Source organism: Polistes dominula, unplaced genomic scaffold, assembly GCF_049000335.1.
Source record: "Polistes dominula isolate Pdom_NZ unplaced genomic scaffold, Pdom_raw_medaka contig_26, whole genome shotgun sequence".
Lineage (NCBI taxonomy): Eukaryota > Metazoa > Arthropoda > Insecta > Hymenoptera > Vespidae > Polistes > Polistes dominula.
This window is the reverse complement of record NW_028300939.1, coordinates 3,810,673-3,838,597: the sequence shown is the minus strand read 5'-3', so window position 1 is coordinate 3,838,597 and position 27,925 is coordinate 3,810,673. Positions and strand designations below refer to the sequence as shown.

At 32.8% G+C, this 27,925-nt stretch overlaps 1 protein-coding gene across 1 annotated transcript; it reads left to right on the top strand.

The window, feature by feature from the left end:
- The first annotated feature begins 11,353 nt into the window (after positions 1-11,353).
- Positions 11,354-26,135, top strand: LOC149032914 (putative odorant receptor 92a). Its single transcript, XM_089171468.1, has 8 exons — positions 11,354-11,395; positions 11,482-11,721; positions 13,164-13,611; positions 18,381-18,666; positions 18,752-18,851; positions 24,923-25,033; positions 25,102-25,257; positions 26,039-26,135. The coding sequence occupies exons 1-8, from the start codon at positions 11,354-11,356 to the stop codon at positions 26,087-26,089; spliced, it is 1,434 nt and encodes a 477-aa protein (XP_089027594.1). The 3' UTR covers positions 26,090-26,135.
- Positions 26,136-27,925: the final 1,790 nt, after the last annotated feature.

Below are 27,925 nucleotides of genomic sequence, written 5' to 3'. Positions count from 1 at the left end.
GTCGACTTGTTGACATGGCTAGGCAGTGTCAACAGATTAAGGTTGCTCTAGGTGCCGGGTCATAGTAGCGTTCAGGGAAACGAAAGGGCGCACGAGCTTGCCAGACTTGGAGAATCACGGCACGATCTGGCAAACCAATTCTACATCAGCGTGTCAGAGGGGCTCATGCGGAGGAGGTCCAAGAAGTGGGCAACGGTCCGCTTAAGGGATCTCTGGGTGCAAGGCCCTGGCATAAGGCACACGAAGGCTCTGTTTTCAGGGTCTTCGGAGAAGCTAGGTACCAAGTTGATCAACCTGGACCGAGCCCAATTGAGGCTTGTTGTAGGATTGATCACCGGGAACTAGCAAATCAAAAAAACCACCTTACACGACTGAGCCTTGTACAAAACTCGGTCTGCGGCAGGTGCGGCGAAGGGGAGGATAGCCCCCTCTATCTCATAACTCAATGCGTTGGGCTCGCGGACGTCAGACATGATGCCCTTAGGACCACCGCCAATAACTTCGCCCTAGTAAGCTCATGGGGCGGCCAGACTGCTGCGCTTTGAAAGGGGAGTCGGGGCTGCCCGCGGAATCCGCTACGGTCATAGGTTTTCCCTGCAAGGGGCCCAGGCACAATGGTCCAGAGACTTAGCGCCCGGGTAAACAAGAATCAAGAAAAAAAATTTAATTAATGATTTCGTAAATTAATTATGTTTGGAAACTTTATACTCTTAATTACAATTAATAAACAAATATATTTTACATACTTATAGATTTTTTTGAAGTATGATATTGTTTATCATCACTGTCTGAATCATTTTAATTAAGAGTGGCAATAATTAAAGAGATAATTGTTATAGTTTTACCTAGGTCCAGGTCATCGGCTGAATATTTCCAAATGTTAATATATTATTACAGAATACAAAATGTAAATTAAAAGTTATAATTAATAATCAACAATAATGTATGACTAATACCTAATTGATCACCGGGTGGTTGTTTTTTCTCTCTTCACATAAGCTATGCTAATGCGTACTGTTGATGTGGAATTAGTTTAACTTTTAAAGCAGGGTGATGTTCTGCTCTTGTATCTTCTGAAAGTTGATATACAAAAGATTTATGTAAATCTTTTAACTTATCCGCTGTTAAGTTGAATTAATTATCTAATGTTTTTTGTGGTTTTTTTCCCAATTTCTTTAATATGTCTGTTGTTTTTGCAGATTCCATGTAATTAAATTTTGATGTTTTAATAGATTGATGAAAAACTACTTTTTCTTCTTCTCTTTCTTCCTATTTTTTATTAGACATAATTTATTTATTTCCCTTGTTTTATAGGTTTTATTAAAGATTCTCTTCCTAAGAGAGTTTACTTTATTATTTTATTTGTAGTGTAATATGTTCTTGCCCTTTTTTTCTTTATCTGATAATAAGTCTCGATTTTCAAAATAGGCATCTAACTAAAAGTAAAACATTTTAAAAATTAGTATAAATTATTACAAATGCATTAAATATATTTTCTTACCTTTAATTCATTTATTTATTTTTTTTTTGTACTTTACAAGTAAAGAGAGCTCTGTTTTGAGCTTTTAGTTGATTTATATTACCAACTTCACTTTCCTGTTACGAAAATGTCATTGCTGATGCGTTTTCTTCTTGGCTACTTCTTCTATTTGGTAAATATGTACTCTTAAAGGTAATTTCACAATTTTTATTATTAATATCTTTCTTTACTTTTCTTTTCCTATAGGTGTTTGTATTTAATCTATGAAAATCTAAAGTTGTTATTAATATAATAATATTGCATAAATGAGTTGTTTATTATCTAAATTTGAATCTGAATCACTATTGGAATGATTTAAATCCACAATAGATAGATTCTTGTCTTCTAAATTAGTATTCATTTTTTTCTTTTTTATTAACCAACTTTTGTTCTGAATTCTTCTATTCATTGGTATCATTAATGTAAGCATTTGTAGAAGAACTCAGCTTGAAATAATCTGTTAAATTAAATAAAAATTATCAGATTCTTTAAAGCTTTAATTTGTTATCATTATTAGATATTTGTATACTGTATGTTTTGTTATTGGTAGTAAATACAAGTAAGGAATGATTCTATTTATAAAACTAAATTATTTACATAGAATAAAATTTTGTTCAAAAAAGACTTCGTCTTAAATAAAAAGTAAATTTAAAAATTTGTCGAGCATGAGTACATATTCTATATATGAGCCGTTTATTTTGAAAGTGGCCTAGGTCCAGTTTCCAAAAAAATCAAGTTAATTACTGTAATAGTTACATTTTTACATGATCTTTTTATTCTGAAGCAAATTGTCACAAAAATAATTAAAATCATGAAGATTTTGTCGGAAGAAAATTTGACTACTAACGGAATGATGAAAAATTTATTTTGAAAGTGGCCTAAGTCCGTTTTTCAGTTTTTTCTGAACTGGTTGTCATAGTTACGTGTCCAACTTTATGTTATTTATCAGTAAAAAAATCAGTATAAAAAGTGAAAGACACATTATAGCTTACAGTGACATGTGCACCGGGCAAAATAGAAACATTAAAATAGCTTTTATGTGGTTAAAAATTGTCCAATCTTTCCAATCTGGAAAATAATGTAGAAATCATAGATCACAAATTTTTAATATCAGGACATTCGTTTTTACCAAATGATAGAGATTTTAACGTGGTAGAAATGTTATTAAAAAAAAATAATTTACTGTTCGTTCCCCAAGATAATTACAAGATTATGAAAAAGTGTCGGAAAGGTAATAATTTTATTGTAAATGAAATGAGACAAGAAGATTTTGTATCAACAAAATTATTAGAAGATGTAATTTTTAAAAGAGTAAAAAAATTCTAATGGAAAATCAATAAACTGGCTAAAAACATGTTGGATGCGTTTTGTCAGAAATGAACCGTATAAAATTTTCTATAAGACATCAATGAATAAGAATGAAAATTTTAAAGTCCTGAATTTAGTACCACGTCAGGGTAGACCAAAAACGTTCGGAAATATTGTATTGACATTACTGTATAAAAATATCAGACAAATTACAACTGCAAAATTCAAGGACATAATGGACCTAGTACGATATATACCACTGGAACATCATGAGAACTTCAAATCCCTTTCACACGCACAAAATGTAGATGAGTAGTAAATTGTTTTGTAGTAAATTTATGTTTGTAATTTTGCACGTTATGTAGTTAATTGAATCGCATAAATTATGTTCCTGAAGTGTTTTAAGGATATGTAAAATAAATTCAGTATTGTTTTTTTTTCAATTTGAAGCATCTTAAATTATGTTGAATGGACTTGGGCACCTTCAAATTTTATAATAAATCTGGTTGTTAATTTTTTTAAAGTGGCCTATCTCCATTCGTGGTTGGAAAACGCATATTAATTACTTAATAATTGCCACTATTTTAATAGGAAATATAAATTTTAAGCCTTTAGATACACTTAAGCAGTATAACTCGTTAGTATCTTGTACGTATATTTTTAAATTCATTGAAACGCAAACCTTTAAATATCTCGATTTTAAGATTAATGGACTTAAGGCACTATCAAAATAAACGGCTCATATATTGTACCTAAAATATACCATGTGAAGTGGCTTTGTATTTGGAAGTATATAAATTATCATCAGTTGAATAAGATAAAAGGGGTTTTTCTTCAGGCTTTTTCTTTTTATTTTTGACATTAATGGGCGTAGAATTTAGGCCCATAGATTTCCTTTGAACATGAAAATAGATTATAATTATAAAAGATTATAAATGTTACTTACGGAATTTTGTTGAACAGAAATAAATAACTCATCAGTATATATGCGTTAGCAGTAGGACTCTGGTCAATAGGAATTAACATCTGTCTTGCTATTACTAAATGAATTTTTAGTCAAGAACAATAGAATAGGGTGTGAAAATAATAACTAAGGAAAATACACCGTATATCACACTCTTCGTTTATATAGAAGTTGTTTTGACATATTGTTATATTAAAATTATTGTTTTAATTTTAAGCAAATTCTAATATTAATATATTTGTTGTTAATCCTCTTACGTGATAATATATTTAGAGGAATTTGAAATAAAGCTATTGTTATCTTCAACTTACTTTGTTTCACAGCTTCATTTTAATTTTGTTATTATAATTATCAGTTGGCATTAGTAACTCGAAAGTTCATTGCCGTAAATACTAAATCCCGCCAGTGTTTCTATCCCTGAGCGCGATCCATCCATTCGCAGTCTTCATATCCTATTTCCTTAAGACTTCTCCTAATATTATCCTAATATTATCCTCTCATTTCCACGCTTATTTGTAGTCTCAGATCTTTTGAATTATCTATTAGTATTTTCGCGTAATTAATTAATGACTCTATATTGTCTCCTAACAAAGCAATATCGTCCACGTATGTCAACAATTGCGTTATCCCGTTCAACTGTGGACCATCTTTACTTTTCTGCAGTTCTTTGACAGCAAATTCCTGTACTAAATTGAGCAAAAGAGGTGACAATGCGTCCCCCTGTTTTAATCCGCTATAAATATTAAAAGCTTCCGACATTTGGTTACCTATTCTCACTTCACCCCTAGTTTCGTTTAGGTAAAATTGAACCAAGTTGATCAATTTTCTTGGTTTCCTCTGTCGTTTTAGGTTTTCGAATATTTTTTCTCGTTTTACAGAATCGTACGCTTTTTGGAAATCTACATAAAGTTGGTGTACTAGCTGATTAAATTTCCATTTTTTCTCTAAGATCTGCCGAATGGTAAAGATCTGGCCTTTAGTCGATTTATATTTCCTAAAACCTCACTGGTGATCCTCTATTATCTCGTCCGTATACGGTACTATCCTAGCTATTAAGATATTTGATAAGATTTTATAACACGTTGGTAAAAGTGAGATACCCCGGTAATTATTACAATCCATTTTTTTTGCCCTTTCTAGAGATAGGGATTTCAATCGACTCTTTCCATTCTTCCGGCAATGCTTCCTTATTCCATATTATATTTAATTAGTTCAAAAATTTCTTTAATTAATCTATTTTCCCCCAATTTTATTAGCTCTGCAGGAATCGAGTCGCTACCTGGTGACTTATGATATTTTAGTTTTTTAATCGCGTTTTTTACCTATAATATAGCTGGTTCCCTAACCATAGGTTCCGCCTTGTGAAAATCAAAATTCTTAGTTTCCTGGTTGTTCTAGGACTCTACATTTAATAACCGATCAAAATAATTTTTTTACGTGATCAATATCTTCGTTATATCCGAAACTAAATTATTGTTCGTATTTTTCACTAGTTCCGTCCTAGCTTGGAATACTTTTCTAAATCTAATTATCCCCATGTACATACCAGGGACATACCATTAATTACCCTTACTCGTTTATCCATACTTTCCTCGTGGAGACTCTCGGGCGTTGGTCTAAAAATCTCTTTTTTACAGATTTTAGCTTTAAAATCTTCCACGAATAACTTTATGTACTCTTTCGGTAGTTGATTCATGACGCGCTTGAGTTCCTCGCAGAAGCTGTCTTTAATTTCGTCCTCTTTATCTTGCGTCGGCGAGTGCACATTAACTCCTTAATAAACAATTATTTTGAAAAAACCAGCTAAAAAAATCAATTTTTTTTTTGCATAAAAACATATTTTAGAATATTGTTTTGACAAGAGAAATAAAAAAATACAAAAATAATCAATATTTTTATGTTAATATTTGATTTTGTTCCACTTTGCAGAGAAGAGTCGAGTATTGCAATGTGTTAAATTTTCTCTTTGTATTGAGAAAATATGCAGCAAGATCGGCAGGTTTTATATTTTATTAATTTGCAACAATGTTACAATTCTAATTTTATTTAACTTTATAATTGATATAATATAGTATACTTAACAATATTCAATTATGATAATCTCTTTATACGTCAGGAGCTTATCGACTGATGTATATCAACTGTTCTATCCCGGATACGCTTCGTATCTTTTTATTGTTTTTACCTTTTGGAATTTCCTTCCCTGGTCACTAGTTACGTTGAGGTGCGTTCTCCTTAACGCGAGGAACGGGCCGCGGAGAAAGGAATAGGCCAATAAGACTCCGTGTGGGGGAAAGAAACCTCTGATTATTACTTCGATCCCTTGGGACGAGATTTTATTTACCGAGCGTGGTGTGCCACGTCTTAACGGAAAGAAAATACAAAGAAATAAGTTTATACAAGAACACGATGAGAGGAGTGCGACCAGCCGGTACGACGGATAAAATGAAAGTGAAGTGTTTTTGTGTGTATGCACCGCCACGGCGATCCAGGCATCACGAAATAGAGAGAGCAACGGTCGCAATGGTCATGCTGCCGCTCTGATCAATGAAAGGCGTGGTCAGGCCAATCAGATGCCCCTGCGTGGTGGTCAAGCTGCGAGACCAGGGCAGAAATGCCACTGGCCAACCAGCGCACCCCTGCAGAGCCGCATCACGCGGTGCCCAAGTACGTTAGTGCTGGCGGCCGAGAGGTGTCAGCACTTTCCCCGCGCGCGATGCTACAGCTGCGCACTGTCGGCTGAGAGGTGTCAGCACTGTGCTGGTGCGAGACGCCACAACCTATTATTGCTATTACATCTTTGGGCTAGCATATTTAAATCTTACATTAGAAATAGAAGAAATTGTGGATTCAATTTATTCGCTGCAAGCCTCTGTTCCGATGCAGGACAAAGAGGCTATTACTCTATCCACAACCTGAGGACGCGCTGTGTCGTGCTAATTGGGACCTACTTACAGCGGGGACTACTAAAAATCTATTGTAGTTTTCCTTCTCCGAGACTAGCAGCTGTAATGCTATAACACAGTTTAGTCCTTTATATTAAATAATAAACTTTTATTGAGTTAACTGACTAATGCCTTTAAAAATGAAAATATCTAACGTAGTTGGTGAACAAAAATCAGTATTGTATTGTGTTTTTAATTATAATAGCATTATGAAAATTTATTTCGCGTTGACGACTTAAAAAATGTAGATCATGCATTAAAAATTTCCTGTAAGTAATATTCAAAGAACTTTATTTTATGAAATTTTATTGCTTTCTACATCGGTTTAACGGAATTATAGGACTAAGAAAAACTTGTCCTACCTAGGAACTCTTATTTGTTTGCTGATGTAAAAGAATAAAATGCCTTCAATTGTTTATGTAAATACATCGTACGTAAACTTGTTTTAGTTTTAGAAAAAAACAATGGAAAGTCACAAGTCGTTGCCAGGCATTTTCTGAGTAAAATTACATGAAAAATACGTTTTGCATAAAAGCATTTAAATTGCTAAAACTAATTGCACGAGTAAATATTTTAAATAAATTTATTCGTAATGTTACATCAAAAATATGTAGAATAAAATTGCTTCATAGTTACTTAAAATTTTTATAGACGGTAAAGTTTATCTTGATCATTCTTTAGTTTTTTTATAAACTGATTTTTATTATAATGTTATTGTATCGGATATTACTAGTGCATCATCCTTCTTATTAACTTATTTAATTTTTGTTAGAGGTATTTATGTAGGGAATTTTTTTTAGGGTAAGAGGTGCGAGGAGAACATACACCCAGTTTAATCCTACTAATAAGATATATTTAAAACAGGTATTAGAAAAATTACAATAATAGTTTCACAATCTTACGATTACAACTTAGATAAGCGACTGTATTCTTAAAACTGATAACGACTTATAATACAACTGCGACTGTTACGACTGATGACTAACTGAATACTGCTGAACTTCCGAATTGACTTATCCTCAAATTTGTTCTCTTATATTCATCTGCATTGTTCTCGAATTTTCCAGAAATCCGTCTCGAGAACCTTCTAGATTTTCACGCTGTATATGCGAAACTTTGAACACGTTTTTCTCGAAACTGTTCTTTTTTTCACGGTTGTCAGGATATCTCAAGTTCTAATAAACCGATATACTTGAAATTTTGTAAGAGTCTTTTCGATGCATTTCTCTTTCATACTAGCTAAACTCTTACAATAATTTTTATATTTTAAAAAATTCGAAAATGTAAAAGAAGTGGTAAAAATAATGTATCTTTTTTTCGGACAGCCGTAACTTAGCGAAAAAAAAACTTTTCTCAATTCTGCTCGTTTGAACAATAGCGACATTATTCTAAATTAATAATCTTTTTAATTTTTTTTTTCAGATTACTAAAAGAGCTGCAAATGTGACAACCGTCGCGCACCATTTTTTGGGGAACATCCCCCCCCCTCCACTTCATCAGCCTATATCTTTTTCAATTTTGAAATTTTTCACTTTTTTTCATGTATTCTTAAAATATTATTAAATATCTCGTAACATTATAGTTAGTGAAAATATTATTCGTCTTTTGGTTATTACACTTGAAAAAGTACCTAAAATTTATGCCTCTAGACAAGAATACCGCCTTAAGTTTACTTTCCCAAACATCTTATCAACTTTCTGAATTAGGTAACATAAAAGTATGTTAAGAAAAAATACTTTAGTACTTACATATAAAAACGAAATGGCAACTGTTTCTTGTAATTTAATCATTTAAATAATAATGAAGATTTCTAGAAAAGCAAGATGAATATTTTCCTAATTTTTAAAAATTTTTTCGTTAGGTGCATTTTATAATTTAGATTTATTGTTATTTGACGAGGTAAGCAGATTTTTCGATAAAAATGTGTGGGATTCGTGAAAAAAATTGGGCCGCTGAACTGACTGGACCGGGATTCGAACCATGGCATGAAGGCGCTCGTTCCACGAATGCTTCTGGATTCTTAAGAAGCGAGTCAGTAGGAGCCATTTTCCTTCAAAGAGTCAAAGATGCAAAGCAAGTTTATGCTAGGGTTGTTAATCTTTGTGTTAGTCAAACTCCAGCAATTCCAAGAAAAACATGTCTATTTTCTACAGCAGAATTTCAAGCTCAAATAATGAAACAGACATTGGAACAGTGCAGTCTAAAATCTAGCGATGTAACTTACATTGAGGCAGATGGTACAGCAATCAAATCATGGGATCTAGATGAATTAAAAGCAATAGATCTTGTTTACGGTCAAGATCGAAGTTATTCTAATCCTCTTTTAATAGGATCAATTAAATCAAACATTGGTTATATATTTAATAATAATACACATAATTCGATAATCAAGGTAAAATAATTGAAAAGAAAAAATTAAATTTAACACAATACAAATTTGGTTTAATATTCTACATTAGATTCTGTTTTTAATTTCTTGGTACTAATTGCTATGAAGACCGGAGTTGTACCTTGGAGTCTTCATTAGTCCTCTTCTCTTTATCCTCTGGATGAAGCTCAATGTCTTCAGAAGAGACGTCTAAAAGTCATTACAGAATCTACAATCTAGACGGATCGCTACACTGCTGTTAACAAAGCCGCTTTAAATGGTTCCTTCTCGCACATTATCTTAAAACGTCATTCAAAAAAAGAAACTGGGTAGAAAGCTTTTACAAAATAATATTCCACGGTTTTTTGTAGCTTCTTATCGAACTCAGGAAACGATAACATCGATCTTTTATACCGTAAGATATTTATTTTACGACCAAACCATTATTAATGATATTACTGAGAAACCATTTCCTTATTCTTTGTATTCTGAATATAAAGTAATTCCAGAATCTGAAGTAACTCATTCAGAGCAATCGACAGAGATGATTAAAGATAATTAGTCAGTTAAATCTCGTTCGTCTCTTTAAATCTGTTCAAAACAGATATGGTTTGTTTTTTCGGAGATAGGATCACAATGGACTGGAATGAGTACTACAAATTTTGTATATAAATAATTAAAAAGATGTTAATTGGAAGCTATCAAATTTCGAAATAAATCTTATTTCAGGTGAGTCAATGATTAGGATATTAAGTTCAGTTGCATATATCAGTTGTTATCATAAGATTGTCCAGCTTTTATTGTATCTTTCTAATACCTACTTTAAATATATTTTATCAGTAGGATTAAACTGGGTGTACGTTACCTCGCACTTTTACACTGAACCCAATCTTACATGTATATATATATATATATATATATATATATATATATGTAGGAGAGTTTTAAATGTAGCAGATATAGACAAAAAAAACTAGTATTCCGTCCTTTCTGCATATCTTATTTTATTGAAAAGGAAAACTCTATTCAGACTAAAAGAAAAGATCAGGTAGGCGATAAAACAATAAACGAACCTTAAGGATTATCAGGATATATTGGTGCAATAAAAAACCATGTGTGCAGAGTCGGGACCCTTTGAAGAATTTCAGATACCTGTGTAAACATATGCAATACCATAAAAAGGGTAACATTCCGATGTGCTAAATTAAGTTTCTGTATGCATAATTCCCATTGCCGAAAACCTTAGGCTGTACCTGTCGGTGGATTATGGGGTAGATCCTTACGCTATTGGTCAATAAGATTCGTAAGCTCCTTCCCTCTCAAAAGGGGTGTAGGTTATTTCTGATATAAAAGACGTGGAAAGAAATAAGAAGTTAGCAGTCTGAGTCGTAGAAGAGAGCAGTAGTCACAGCAGCAGTCGCAGTCGCAGTCGTAGCCATAGGTAGTTAGTCATCAGTTGTAACAGTCGCAGTTGTATTATAAGTCGTTATCAATTGTAAGAATACAGTCGCTCATCTAAGTTGTGACCGTAAGATTGTGAAACTAATATTTTACTTTTTCTAATACCTGTTTTAAATAAATCTTATTAGTAGGATTAAACTAGGTGTATGTTCACCTCGCACCTCTCACCCTAAATAAAATTCCCTACATATACATCAGCATTCTATCTTAATTGATAGAATTTGGAAAAAGATAGTTTTGTCAGCTATCTTTATTCCAAGATCATAAAGGAGCCCTTTGATAGATATGCTAACAATATTTTAATAAATAAACTCTATAATTATCTTACTGTTAATACTGTGTATTCATCTCATTCTTTCGAAACGTAGTTTTATAAAGGTTTCACTTCTGATACGTGTGATCTGCACATATGATATATTTTTTCAAACCACCTGCACTCTAAAAAAGTTTTCATTTCAAAAATGGAAAAACAATACGCGTATCACACTTTTACTAACGTGCTATAAGATCTTATCGAATCTACTAGCGAGGACAGTACCGTATGAAGACGAGATAATACGAAATCACCAATGCGGTATTAGGAAATATAGATCGACTACAGGTCAGATATTTACTATTCGGCAGATCTTGAAAAAAGATGGGAATTTAATCAGCTGGTACACCAACTTTATGTAGATTTCCAAAAAGCGTACGATTCGGTAAAATGAGAAAAAATGTTTAAAATCTGAGAACGACAGGGGATACTAAGAAAATTGGTCAACCTGGTTCAACTTTTTTTAAAGAAAACTATGGCTAAAATGAGAACAAGTAATCAATGTCGGAAGCTTTTAGTATGCATAGCGGGTTTAAACAAGGGGACGCACTATCACCTCCTCTGTTCAATTTAGTACTGAAATTTTCTGTCAAATAACTGCAGAAAAGTAAAGGTTATCTGCAGTTGAACAGGACAACGCAAGTGTTGACATATGTGGACGATATTGCTTTGTTAGGGAACAATAAAGATTCGGTTATTATTACCGCGAAAATAATAATAGATAATACAAAAAATCTGGGGCTACAATTGGGCGTGAAAAAAACTAATTATATGGTCACCGATAGAATTCAGAATGTGCGTACTATTGAAACTTTGGTCGTCCGGGATAATATTTTTGAACGGGTTAGTAACTTCAAGTATTAAGAATCAATCATAAGCTTGACTAACGAGATATACGAAGAACTTAAAAAAAGAATCAAACCAGGCAGTGCATGTATTTATTCGGTCAATTAATCATTCAGCTCGCGGTTGCTGTCTAGTCGCTTAAAAATCATGATATACCAGACAATCATCTCACCTTTAGTCCTTCGCTTGGTAGCGAAACGGGTCGTCACTTACATTACGAGACGAAAAAAAATTTGGGGTTTTCGAAAATACACCGACTGTACAACAAAACGGACATCATTAACGTCCTAAAATTACGCTGATTTAGATGAGCAATTCACGTGGTGCGCATGGAGGAGGAGCGAACAGCACATAAAATACTGATCAGTATACCGAACAGGAAAAGATCACTCAATAGTCCAAGACGTAGATGGAAGGATAATATTTGGAGAAATCTTAAAGAAATAGGCTACGAAGACCACGAATGGAGAGCTCGCGCTCATGGACGGAACACTGGCGGGATTAAGTATTTGCTGCAATGAACTTTCGAGTTCCTAACACCATATAATAATAATAATGAATGTTTTCGCAATTATATAATCGATATACGAAGCCCACGAGAAATCAAAAAAAAAAAAAAAAAGAAATATTTGAAATAATGAATGCATAGCTTTTACCTAGAAAGATGATAATTATAGTGTAGAGCTAATAGAAAAAAATAGCATAGCGAGTTTCTCGTTTGAGAAATCATAAATTTTTCAGATTCTTATCGATTAATTAAACGTAAAAAAACCTTTGGTCTTTAGGATATAGAATGCTCATTAATTATTATTGTTTGGAAGTTTCTTTAATTTTCATAGGGATATCGAAAAGTTTTTTCATAATAATATGATAATATCTTAGGAGAAGGTTGAAGAAGTTGGCAACTGTCTACTTTCTGAAGAAATTTTACGAATTATTTATTTTGTTTCTCATTAGAAACAAGCATAATTTTTTGTTCATAAATAAAAATAATACAATTTTATATAAGTTCTTTCATTTCGGACATTCATATTAGCAGCTATTTAGAAAGAAAGTTATTCGATCAAAGAAAGAACAGAAAAAGTTTTTATATTCCTTTTCCTTTTCTTTTTTCTACGTTAAAAAAAAAACCGAGTTTACCTGAAGAGTTGGAAACGATCTTTTTCTTTAGTTTGTTACGAGCTTTCGAGGAAAGCTCAAGCTGTTGTTGACGAAACCATGCAAGTACGAAAAGTTCGAAAGTTGTTTCAGTATAATCCAGTGATTTAGAATCATTTTTACAATATTAATAAAAGTAATAATAATAATCAAGTAAAAAAGTAATTTATAGTATTTAAAAATAAATCGATCAAATATGTTATTTATTATTTTACATATCAAAAACTGATATAATTTCGAATAAAAGATTTTTAAAATCCGTGAGGGATTTCATTTTTTAGGATCTTGACTTCAGTGAAACTGTGAGAGTGATAGATATGACGAAACGTACAATGAGATGTGCTGGAATTTGGCCGGAGGAAGTTCACGATTCAAAGTTTATATTCTTCTCAACGTATCTGACTATTCATTGTTTATTAGCGAACATTGATATTGCGATGAATATATCAAATCTATCACATATCGTTGCGGCTTTATTGGAAAATGCATTCAACCTGATGGCTCTTTTGAAGATGTGTATTTGTAGGATTAAGAAAAAATCATTAACGAAACTTTTACAAGACATCAGAACAGATTTCATCATTGATAATTACAAGAGCAGAGAAGAGCAAATTGCTTTTTTAACTTATAACAAATTTAGTCAGAAATTTGTAAAAATAACCTTGATCGTATGTTTTCTTTCCTCTTCGACGTACTACTTCATGTCTTTGGTGATGAATGTAGAAATGGGTAATGAGTTTTATATCTATGTTAATCAATATATCAATAATTATGCTTCTTTTACATTTCAATTTTATTCATGTGTAATTTTAATCAAGCAACATATTGTGTTTGTTTTCAAAAAGATCTAATCTTTTTTTTTTTTAATAATTAAAAATATCTTAATGATTAACAAATTAATATTTTTACTGATTAATTATCATATAATATATGATTCCTTTCTTTATTAATATAAAACAATTATTTTATAAACGTGTTAATTCATTAAAAAGATATTAATAGGAGTATATTTTTATAAAAAGTGTGAAAGTAAATGACGATCAGAATTGCACAGTTTTTAATTAATAATGGAATCGTACTAATTGATTAAAGCTTATAAACAGGGTCATATTTTAAAAGTATATAATACTCTCCAAAAAAAGTAAAAAATGTTTAATTATTATAATTTTTTGTAAATAAACTCAGTATCTGTTAGAGTTCAATATTGTAAGCATGTCTTTTAGCAACATATTGAACGTACACAATTTACTTATCAATACATTAATTCAAGATTTTCAAGATAAGCTTACTATGAAAATAGGAAAGCATAATATTTAAGAATCATATTATAGATATTTAATCTGTTTTTCTTCCATTAAATGCAATTTTGAATCATAGATTGACACACACTTTTAAATATTCCTTAAACTGGTGTATTTCTAATAAGTGAATCTCTCTATGTAAATTCAGTATGTTTTCAAGAAACTCGCTTACGATATTAAATGATAACAAATATTAAGAGTTTATTTATATCGAAAAGATTGCTTTTTGGATTTATGTTAATTAGTCAAATAAAGAATGACATAATTAATATGTCAAATATAACTATCAGTTCAATACGCTACTACATTTTCGATTATAGAATTCCCTTACTTGTTACATTAAGTCATTCAACATTTGTTCGTACATATATTTTCTGTGAGACTCATTCGTTTCTCAAGATTATAATTTCTAGAAAATTGTCGATTTTCCTCGGGCATATGTGACTTTCTGTTTTTTGGCGGACCTTGGCGGCATTCGCTTGTAGGGGTTAGGGATGGGATTGGTGATCCGGACCCTATTGTTAAAACTTATTCTATTTGTTCAGCGGCATCGGCCTTAAGGTTATTCACTGAGATTTGAGAAAGAATCCTGTTTTTTAGAGTTCTATCTGTATTATAGTTTCTGTCTTATCGCTAAGTTCCACATATGGCTGGAAAAAAGCGGAAGTTCCCACTGCTATATGCATGATAGGAATCTTTAGTAAGGATTTTATTTCAGTTTGATACGTTCCTTTGCCTATGCTTTGTGAAGCTTATGATGCTATTAAAATATATTAGTTTTCTTCATTTATTTTCTATTTCCTGTGTTCTTTTATCTTTCTGGTCCTTATACAAAAAGGCAAAGGTAAAGGATGAAGTTCATTTGGTGTTTGAAAAATAATATCTGTATGAGGAGTAATTTATAGTTATCATATATGTCTTGTGAGTGATATTCCTGCTAATAGTTCGCTGTAATATTTGGGATAAAAATCAAGTATTGCGCGTAAATGATTAATTTTTACTATGTAATACTTTAGTAAATGATTTTATTTACTTTTATATTTACTACTAAAAAATGATTTCTATTGTCATTTATGCGAACTACTGGAGTAATGTTTCCCGTAACACGATTTGTATTATTGCGAAAAATTTAGGTAAGAGAATCGTGACGGGACATCATACTATAGATTGCTTGACAATTTAAAAGACATGACAACTTAATAATAAAGTAATTAATAAGTAATACAATATAAAAGTCAACCGTGGAAGTAAGTTCGTATAGATTTTTGGCTAAACTGATTGCTCAGGCGGCTGACGAATGTATGTCGATTTTTTCCTTTCCATCGAAGAGGTTTTCATCTTCGGCAGAATTCTTTACCCGCTTTCTCTTTTTATATTCACTATTCCATGTTTCTATACCTACATACATATTAGAATTGTATAATTAAACCAGTACCGTATTTATAAGACAGAAATAATTATTCTATATTCTTGCCAACTATTCTAATATGTAAAATCATAGAAAACTTACTTGTTCTTTGCTATTATTGTTTGTAACGTTTTAAAAAACAAAAATATGTTTAATTTTACAGTATTTGATTATTTATAAATATTTATAATTAAAATTCATGGATACACCAGTTTTGCAATATTTTCAAGAATGTAGAATTTTTCTTCTAAAACAAAGAGAATTTAGGAAATTAAATAACTGAATATTAATAGAAGTTCATTAATATATTGTTACTTATTAAATAAAAAAGCATTTAATTAAAAAAATTTTCCTATTTGAATTGTAATAATTTAGCATAACTTCTACTTTTCAAAATTGATCAAAGTTTTAGTTAAAGGTAACCCTCCAACAACACGGTAGATGGTTTCTAGAAAATGCCGTGTCATGTGAAACCGTGTTGTTTGAGGCTCAGAGCCAATGCGAAAAGGGGGTTATCGTCTCTACTTTCAGAACATTTTTCTTCACTTAAAATTTTTGCATCTTCTTTCCTCTTTAATAAATCTGCAATTTTACTTTGCTTGTTGTTTCTTACCAGGTTTGTTTCTAAATTTCTCGATATGGAGCTAAACATTTTTGATGCTCTCTATTGAATTTTAGGCTTCTTTCTGCTGAAGGATCTGCATTAAAAATAACTAACTTGAAATTTTTTGCTAAGCTTAGGGCTCTTTGTCATATTTTAAATGTTAAATTAATAACTGCACAATCTTTATCAATCTAATGTCCTTTAGGATTGATTTAATTTACAGTTTCGGATGTGTATAGTATTTAGGGCTGAGTTAATGACGTCAGGTAATACGTCTAGTAGTTCGGCAATACAAGAGGTGACTGACGGCGCGACGCACATAGCGCGATGAGCTCGCTAGCCCAAGACTAGCGCATTAATACACACATTACCCGCACCAAGTAGTCCGCGACAATACCGCGGATGACGCAACACAGACACACTTAACTAACAAACGCGCTGTAGTGACAATACCACTACAGAAACACTCACACTTGTTACATAGCCCAAAAGGAGGGTTTCTTAATAATATATGTCAATCCTGAACAGGATGCCATTTCCATCAAATCCGCTTCGTCAACTTCTTCTTCCACTAATAACCCTTTAACGTTCTTAATAGCCATATTCACAAAACCTTCGCCTCCAATTGATTTATCAAGTTCTAATATGCCAACAATTTCATTTTGTGACGATTCCCGCACATTTTCTATTTTAACTGAGGAGACGCATTTCTTCTTCCAACACGTATTTAACGTTGATGTTTTCAGTTCATAACAGCGTGAGACACTTTTGTTTTCTGGCCATGAAGATGAAAAAAAGTACTTTTCGCAACACTGTATTTTTAGGACGGTAAGCCTCACCGGGGCACAAAATGTTGTAAAAAGATTTTTTTTAAGGGGACACGTCAACAAAAAAATCGATTTTTTTTCGATTTTCTGAAAGAATATTATTTCAAAAATATTTCTTTAAATTTTGGTAAAGATCTGCGCATTATTTACGAAACTGTAGTAGTTTAAACGTAGCGCACCGTGGCGCTGCAAGTAAGTTACCAAAACTTTAAACGTTAATTTCTCCTATTCGCGTTTTGAAAACGGTTGCCCTCGCTGCATCCAGACCATTTATCCGATCCTTACCAAATTTTGTACAGTAATACTAGATACACGTATCTAGGGAATGAACGAAAGGGATTTTTCGAAAAAATGCCAATTTTTTTTTCTTTTCTCAAAAACTCGGCGATTTTTCTGTAAAAATGTCAATTTTTTCGTAAAAAGTCGACTATTTTGAGCAAAATTAAAAAATCAAAATTTTCTTTTGTTCATTCCCTGCGCCAACATCTTTACTAAAGGATAACACTCGGTTTTTATGTTTCTGATTAACCAATTTTAGCCAGTGAGGGCAACCGAAAATCACCTTTTTTTTGGACTCTTAGAAAAGTGGCCACAGACGACACAATTTACAATATTTTTACACACAAAAAATTTTGAATATAGTTCAGAAATATAACTTACATATGCCAAAAATTTGTATTGATATTAATAAAACTAACTGCAAAAAAATTTCACAAAAAAACCGCTTTTTTTTGCACTCGAAGGTGACGTGTCCCCTTAAATAAAACCGTTTTATAGAATGCTGTGTTGTAGAAGGGTTTCTGCAATTATGAATGGCGAAACTGTGTTATAATATGCGTGTTATAGCAAGATTTTCTTCAATTTTTGAATCATGCTATAGCGTAACCGTGTCCCGAGATACCGTATTGTTTGAAGGTTACCTGTATACGATTTAAAATGTTACTGGATTTATATTTTACAGATAAAACAAAGTAATAACAGATCAGTTTGCAATACTGTCATTAAATTAAGGTGTAACTTTTATTTAGATCAAAGAAATAAAAAAGTAAAATATAATAAATCAATTTGCAGTTATATGTCAATACAAATTTTTAACACATGAAGGCTTTTTTATTATATCATTTTTTAATTATATTTTGTATTTTTTATTATTATTTGACAAAAATTAAAATAATATTAAAATCAATATTTTTCTTTTATCATTTTAAAAATATTTTTTTTCAATTATAAAAGAATAATAACAATTTTATTAAATAAACTTAACATTTTATTGCTATAAATACCAATTCCTATTAATTTCTTCAATTTTTCGTTTCAATAATAATTATACTAAAAATATTTATTTATTGATGTTCCAGTTATCTCAAACTCATCTTATGGATACAGATTACCGTACAAAGTTTGGCTTCTAATCGAGCCTACCGATGTGATAACATACGTCTGTCTTTGTTGTTATCAATTTTTATATGTACCCACCATCATCATTATTTATGTTGGTACCGACTGTCTTTTTGTTAGTTTAGTACTTCATGTCAGTGGATTGTTTTCTGCTCTCTCTTGCAAGGTTAGACATGTATTGGATGATCCGAAAGATCGACAACGTCGTATGAAAAATCTAATTGTTAGACATGTTCGATTAATTAGGTGAAAAATAAAAAACCTTTTTTCTCTCTTATGTAATTTTTCATTTAATATTTACTACTCACGCGATCCTGTGTGTTTGTTTCAGATTATCAGAATCTCTAGAAGACGAATTTAATTTAGTGATTTTTCAACAATTAGTAGGAAATACTTTACAACTCTGTCTTTTGGGATATGACACTATTGCAGTAAGTTTCTGGATAATTAAAGAGTAATATTGATAATAAAGAAAAAGAAAGTATATATTTGGTTGGCAACTAAGTGATTGCAGATTTTAAATAAGAATTAGAAATCAAAATTTTTGCCTAAAAATATAAGTTTATTCAATTAGGTAATGTCCATTTTTGTTGATGACCTCTTGTCATCAGTCAGGCAGTGTCATAATATCACGTTCATTAAATTTCTTATCTTTGCTATCAAAAAACTTAGTTAGGTGTAATTTAACATCGTTAGCATTTTTAAAAATTTGACCATTTAAGGAGTACTGCATAGAACGAAATAAATGGTAGTTTAAAGGCGCAAGGTCAGGGCTATATGTTCGATGTGACAACACATCTCAACCCATATCCAATAATTTTTGACGATTGACCAAAGATGTATGAGACTTTGCATTTTCATGGTGGAAAATAATACCCTTACGATTTGTCAATTCTGGCCGCTTTGCTTGAATTGCATCGCCTAGTTTGGCGAGTTGTTGAACGTAAAGGCTCGAATTGATCGTCTGGTTTTTTGGTAAATGTTCAAAGTGCAGAATTCCTTTATAATCCCACTAGACTGACAGCATAATCTTTTTTTTTGTGAATCTCTTCTTTTGATGTCGTTTGGGCTGGTTTATCTGGCATTACTTTACGATCTCTTCCGATTGACGTTTTTATAAACTATCCCATTTTTGTCGCCAGTAATTTGTCTTTTCAAAATAGGATCAATTTTGTTGCGTTTCAGAAGCGAATCGCAGACGCCAAATGAATTTCCTTCAGCTGGTGAGGGATCCTTAGATCGAGTTTCTTAACATAACCAAGCTTTTTTAAACTTTTTTCAATGGATGTCTGCGATACATTTAGTTTCTGTACAATATCACGTTTTGTGATATAAGGATCTGAATCGATAAGGGCCTTGATACGGATCTCATCGACTTCAACTGGACGGCTAGATCATTGAGCGTTTTTCAATAAGAAATCCATAAAACGAAATCTGGAATACTACTTCTGACACTGCGTTTCCTTCAAGACTTTATTGCCATATATTGCAGATAACTTTTTGTGTGCTTGTGTTGCGTTCTTGCCTTTTCGGAAATAATACAACAAAATATGTCTGAAGTGCACGTCTTGTTATTTCATTTTAAGATTGGGATTAAAACAAAACTAAAGAGCTAATCGATATATTTTTTTTTCTGAATTGAACGTAAACGTCAAAACAATAAGAAAAAATATAGGTTAGCTATTGTGAACAAATTAACGAAACCAAAGAAAGTTTAAACTCCTTCTGTCGATAAAATTCGCAATGACTTAGTTGCCAACCAAATATTATAAAAAAAAAAAAAAATATAGAATGAAATATTTAAGCCCTTTATTTTGAAAGTTGCTTAATTCCATTTACGTTCAAATCGAGATATTGAAGGGTCTGCGTTTCAATGCAATTACTGCTTAAGTGTATCTAAAGGTTGGTAATTTATAGTTCCTAATAAAATATTGTCAATTATTAAGTGAATAATATGTGATTTCTAACCACAAATGAAGGAGTTAGGTTATTGTCAAAATCAAAAATCACATTTGTTATAAAATTTCGAAGGGACTTAACTCCATTCAACATAATTTAAGATACTTCAAATTGAAAAAAAAAAAAACAATACTCAATTTATTTTACATATCTTTAAAAAGTTTCAGAAACATAATTTTTGCGATTCACAAAATTTTTTTACTACATAACGTGCAAAATTACAAACATAACCTACACAGCAATTTATTACTCTTCTACATCTTGTGTGTGTGAAAGAGATTTAAAAAAATTATGATGTTCCGGTGGTATATATCGAAATATGTTAATTGTGTCCTTGAATTTTGCTGTTGTAATTTGTCTGATATTTTTATATAGTGGTGTCAATACAATATTTTCGGACTTTCTTGGTCTACCTCGACGTGGTAATAAATTTAGGACTTTTAAATTTTGATTCTCATTCATTGATGTCTTATAGAAAATTTAATACGGTTCATTTTTGACAAAACACATCAAACATACTTTTAACTAGTTTGTTGATTCTTCATAAGAATTTTTTACCCTTTTCAAAATTGCGTCTTCTAATAATTTTATTCATACAAAATCTTTTTGTCTCATTTTATTTACAATAAAGTTTAGTAAAACCTGTTTTCGTGCGGCCCTTTTTTATGTGATCCTATTTTTGTGCTATTTTCTTCGTGCAATTTTTTTTTATGCGATATGTGAATTTTAGCGGCATTAGCACCAGTTTGATGTTTCCTATCAGTTTTATTATCTGAAATTACTGCGCTCGCACATAAGATCAGCAGAGAGGGCATTTGTGAAATCGGAAAAAAATAATTGAATAATGGAGTTAGGCAACTTTAAAAAAAAAACATTTTCATCATTCCATTAATAGGCATATTTTCTTGTTACAAAATCATGATTTTAAATATATTAGTAACAAATTCGTTCAAAAATGAAGCTTTACAATGAAAAGATCATGTGAAAATGTAACTATTACTGTAGCTAACTCGATTTTTTTTTGAAAATGGAGTAAGGCTACTCTGAAAATAAACGGCTCATTTATGTATGTTATGATCAATGTACTTATTCCGGATATTGTATAGATTGCCCGAAATATATTATAGAATGTCGACTAAGATTGGGTAATACATATAATATTTAAAGCATGTTTTTCGTGCATTACACTGTCAATCTCTAGAATGTTTAAAGGGTTCTTTAGATTAATCTAGAATAATGTGCCTCACTTAGTTATGTTTAGATCATAAAGGCGGAAGCGCAAAGTGATCTTATGAGGAATAAAAGCCAACGTCTATTCTGTATTTACCTATACCTTCTGGGCATTCTATATATAGATTGCCCGGGCAATGTATACAATGCTCGGATTACTACATTGACAGTTATATCCTCTGGATGTTTAAAATAGGACGTAATATATTTAGGTATACTTTTAAGATTGTTTACCATACTGGTAAAAAAGAGTAAAAAACAGTAGTTATGCCTTGGAGCAGTCCACAAACTTTTTTAAATCGATTATTACGAAATAGGTCTTATTTTAATGATAGAGTCCTTGGCAAGGTTCAATAAAAAATATTTTTATTTTATTGAAAAATTAATAATAATTTCTTTATAGCGTAAATATTTTATATAATAATAAAATTGTTTTGTATTCATAGGTAAGTACATGTCTTTGGATATTTTTTATAAAAACATATAAAAATCCAATTTAATAGACATATTTTGTTTTTATGAATCAAATATATTTTATGAAGAAGCAAAATAAAAATGTGACAGAAATTTACTTGCCTTTGAATGGAATTTATCAGCTGCTCTTCATTAATTCCACAGTGTTATCTAATTCCTTTTCTCTGATGTATCTTGTAATCATTCATTTTTTTAAAATATTGCAGACAATACAATTATTATATATTCTATGTACTTATATAATATAATTATAATATTTGCGAAATAAATAATTTAATAATAATTTTTCAATAAAATAGAAACATTTTTAAATAGAAAAGAAATGACATACCTTTGGTAAAAAAACCAGACCACGTACCTTCTTTCTTGATTTTGACCGTCTGTTCGTTTGGACCTTATACTTTTTTCGCATACCTACGTACTTATCTCTGTTTATTCTTCTACCCTTCTATCGCTCCTACCTAAAAGCATTTCGAGTATCGAAAGAATACGTGTCCACGCTTTGTAGTATGCAGTCGAACGCAAACACACACATATACAACCAGGAGCGATAACTACGAAGCGTAGCATACAGAGGAGACCGAGAATAGGAAAAACTGTATAGCTATATTCCGTCTCATTCTCTCGCAGGCTAAACCCTATATGTTTGTCTTTTTTTTCTCTCATTATTTAGTATAGCAGCCGTTTCATAGTTTCGTTACATAGCTCCGTTTCCTACCGACCGCGTTTATTTACTTTTCAGATCACTCCTATTCTAAAAAGTTTTCACTTCTAAAAAATTTTAGAATGTTTGTTGATGGAAAGATACCCCGTCCAAACCTAAGTAAATATATCCTTTTTTGAAACTGAGGTAGATGCGGATGAAGTCTACCAATTATCGCGGGAACTTGCCCCGCTCCATCGTCCCGATGATAGCGCCCCACGGAACCGAGGAACGCGTTCACGATATCCAAAGAGACCATCACTACCACGAGGCAATCCCCAACGCATGCGTCCACGACCGTCCTAACCTTTAGGATGGTATCGATCTTAGATATCCCGACGCTGAAGCCAAACTGCACAAATGACAACGCGTTTACCCTCTCCAAAAACCCGGTAATCTTGTTCGCTATGACCATCTCGAAGAGCTTAGCCGAGCTTAGCTCGGCCTTAGAGCAGGCCGAGAAGCAGTCGGCCAATCCCTGGCTGCAATGTGACACAGCGACCCGCACGACCACGCCCGGAACCACATTTGGCCTAGTTGCCTTTTCCCCGGATATCTTCCTCGCGACCTCTTATCTTGCAGCGATGACACCTCATGGGTTTCTTTGCTACCGGATAAACAGACCCTTGCGGCCGTCCTCCCAACAACAATCCTTCTTCTTTTCAACGCTGCACGTGCAATAACAGATAGGGCGGTGATCTTGACCTTACTCAGACCCTCCCCCCAACCTGCCCATCATAATCGTGCCGATCCTGATGCTGTTGGGGTCAAACCCGGACTTCAACTTCATCAGGGCATTCCTAATACCCGTGCTCGTCGCTGCAGCATTAGGGCCCACTAGCCTGAACTCCTCCAGCCTTTGAGGACAGCTGATCTGTCCTCCGCATCTGATCTCCGGGATCGCCTGCTGCAGAGCCCTAGTTATAAAGTACGCTTTTTTCTGCGCACCCTCTCCTCTAGTCCTCCAAATGAAGGAGTCTGTAACTCCTTGTCAGCAGGTCAGACCGTTAAGTCCGATCTCCGAAAGGTTTACCCTCTCCCTCGCTCGGAGGAGCGCATTCCTGTACGACAGCCCTTAACCACAGGTGAGCGCTACTGTCGCCTCCTCCTTAGGCTTGAGTGCTTTCTTGTTCTTTTTTGTCTTCTTATTTCCATTTCCATCCCCTGGGTCCGTAGCCGGCGCATTGCGTCCGATCATAGACCCAACTAAAGCAGCTTGCCAACCAGCCACCTGCTGCTTGTAAGTTATCTGTATCCGAACAAGAATCTTTGTCAAATAAAATTATTCTTTCGAAAACTTTGAAATCCTTGTTTTAAATACAATTACAAGAATTCAACAGGCTGAACTCTTAAGTTATTCGGAAACTATCGCGAATTTACCCTCGTATAAATATTTTCGCGTAACATTACGTTCGAGGACTCTTTTACATTTACTTATTAAGCCAAGACAAACGTGAATGATTTGATGTGTAGTCCTAGCCACACGTTAAAGTTAAGGCGCACTTTACTCTTTACCACAGGTCGCTTCAACGTCTCGTGGAGCAATATCTTAATCTCAGCGGATCTTGTGATCCTGCAGCTTAGGTGGTCGCCTAAGTGGAAATCTAGCATGTCGAGGAAGCTTGCACGTGGCCGAAATTCAAAATTCAAAGACCTTGCCTTATGATACACTCAAGTTACTCAAACAACTCAGCGCAATGTACAACTAATAGCTTATAATTTACTCAAGAAGACCGTCTTGAAAAGGGCTAATCAGTCGATTTGAAAGCACGCAGATCGCAAAACCTTAAAACAAAGCCACAAGCAGTATAGCGATATTTACGCATGACCGATTTCACCAACTAGCTGTCCCAAACGGAAGTAAATCTCCAGTACGTGCACAAAATTCGAGCACAAGATCTCCATTCGCTCTACTCTCCGTCGCTTGACTGTCAACGCTACGGCTATTTAAGCGCTACATGGCGTAATACAAATTCTTCCCCAATAGCTAAATAATATGAACAAATATTATTGTTAAGATATGGAAAAAATTGTATATTAAACAATATTTTAAATATTTACAATAAGTTAATAAATCAAATTTAATCATAATTAATGAAAAATCATAGGAATAACTATGTATTTTATTTTTTTCAGAGTACAGATGGAGGAGAAGGGAAAATGCTGCTTCCGATTTTTTTAATCCTCGGCTGCGTGTGCAGTACACTCTTGGCCTACTGTTACATGGGGGAATGTCTCATAAAAGAAGTATTTGGTTTTTCTTAAGTTTCATTATAAATAATTGTTGTTCTATTGAAACATTAAACATTTTTTAGAGCTCTATTCTGAGTGATGCTTTTTATCATTGCAATTGGTACGACAGCACAGAACCGGACAAAAAATTGGTGCACATTTGTATGATGTGTTCAACAAAATTTGTGCGATTGACGTCAGGAAAATTTTGTACCTTATCACTGAATACCTTTACAGATGTAAGTTGTTTACAAATTATGTTGTAAGAAAATTAAAAGTATTCCTATACTAAAGCAAGAGCCTACGAAGGCCAGACCCTCCTTATTTTATAAAAGCTGAAACTTTTTGTGTGCATGTCCTCTATACAGGTAAAAAAGACCAGCGACTGTAGAGTTTGGGTTGTGGTTACTTGGGCAGATAACATGTAGAAAAGTTTTATTATATAGTACCTTAAATTCATTGAAGTATAAAGCTCAATTTTTTTATATTATCTTTAGGATAATATTAGGAATCAAATTATTCCTTGCCTGACTCTTAACATCGTGGCAACCCCTTGCCAGACATCCTTAATGTTCATGAAACAAAAGCAGTAGTTACTGTTACTTCATTTTACCGACATTTACAATATGTGTCGTCACCCAGCAGTAGTATCTGATACTTTATTTTACTGACAGGTAAAGGTAATTATTTTAAGTAGAATTATAATTTTATGAACATTAAGGGTGTCTAGAAAAAGGTTGTCACGATGTTAAGTGTCTGGCAATGAATAGTTTAATTCCTAATGTTATCCTGAAGATAATATAAAAAAAATTAAGCTTTATACTCTAACGAATTTAGGGTACTATTTTATACACCTTTACTACCTGTTACCTGCCCAAGTAACAACAACCTAAACTCTATAGTACCTGGTCGTTTTTACCTCTATAGGGGACATGCACAGAAAAACTTTCAACTTTTATAAAATAACGAAGGTCTGGAGTTTACAGGCTCTTAGACTATATGTAAAAAATTCGTTTGTAGGTTATAAAAACTTCAATGGCATATTTATCGGTACTACGAACATTCACTTAAACAAAAAATTAAATCGGATTGTTTCAATTCAGTATATTCAATAAAAAGAAAGTTTATAATTGTTTGTAGAAACACGCATTACATATACATAAAAATAAATATATACTTATTTTTAACATTAATATTTTAATGATTAAAGGAAAAGTGAATGAAATAAATATTTTATGTGCAATTTGATAAGTTGTTAGTGATAAAGACCTGTTTTTTGTTTTTCTTTATTCATTATTCTATAGAGTTATCAATGTTAAAAAATTATATTTTAATTAAAGTCTGATATATATAAACAAACTGTTAGGACAATATTACAGATCTTGAAGAAATAGGCTACGAATACTGCGAATGGAGAGGAGGTCGCGTTCAGGAACGGGAACATTGGGGGGATTTTGTATTTGCGGCAATGAACTTTCGAGTTTTTAATGCTATAATTAATAATAATATTAATAATAATAATAATAATAATAATAATAATATTAATAAAAATAATAATAATAGTAAAAACAAAACCCACATTAATGTAAGATTCGTGAAAAAAAACTGGACCGCTGGACTGACTCTGGACCGGGACTCGAGCCACTGATCTTTCGCTTTCCGGGCGACTGCTCTCTTTAACCAATTGAGCTATCCAGGGCCCACCGACCAGTCACCTTCCACGAATGCCTGACAAGTTTGGCATGGAGGCGTTCGTCCCACATTCCACCCCCTACAACAACAACATTCGACCCCGAATGTTCTGTTATCACCACCCCTCTCCTTTGGTGGCATCTTCGTTACTTGTTACGTCTTTACTCGTTCCGAACAGATTGCCGAGGCTCCGTAAGACCGTCTGGCCTAGTTCCTCGGCAAACCGTTCGCGTCGCCACTATCGGCCAAACTCTTTACTCTTTTAAAATTATTTATAAATTATTTCTCCTCGTGGCGTTGTAAAAGACTGTGGAACATGCTACGAAACAGACCTCCATCCCGGCTGAGCCCCTAAATGTAAGATTCGTGAAAAAAAACTGGACCGCTGGACTGACTAACTAGGCCGGGACTCGAACCACGGATTTTTCGCTTTCCGGGCGACTGCTCTTTAACCAATTGAGCTATCCAGGGCCCACCGACCAGTTCCCTTCCACGAATGCTTAACAAGTTTGGCATGGAGGCGTTCGTCCCACATTAATAAGACGAGGGATATTTTAAGGAGACTCATTAAGCGCTTTTTGGTTTTGTTTAGCCCTAAACCCACTATCAAACATATTAAATGACCCGAAATACTGCTACAATATCACAGGAACAAACTCACACAAAATCACACATTTATTGTACATGGACGACTTAAAATTGTTTGCAGCAACTAACCACCAACTGAACTAACTACTTAAGATCACTGAAATATTAAGCACAGACATAAAAATGACCCTAGGGATAGACAAGTGTAAGAAAAACAGCATAATCAGAGGACAACAAACCAAACAGGAAGACTACATATTAGTCGAAAACGACAACCACATAGAGGCAATGACAGAAATGGACAGCCACAAATACCTAGGGTACAAACAGAAAATAGGAATAGAAAGTACAGCAATCAAAGAAGCATTAAAACACAGATACAGGCAGAGACTTATTTAAATACTCAAGACAGAACTTACAGCAAGAAATAAAACAAAAGCAATAAAAACATATGCAATAGCAGTACTATCATACTCTTTTGGGATAGTGAAATGGAGCGAGAAAGACCTGGAAGCAGTTAACACACTCACACGAACACAGTGCAATAAACATAGAAACATCACATACACGCAGCAACTAAAAGATTCATAATCAGCCGAAAAGAAGGAGGAAGAGGATAAATAGATA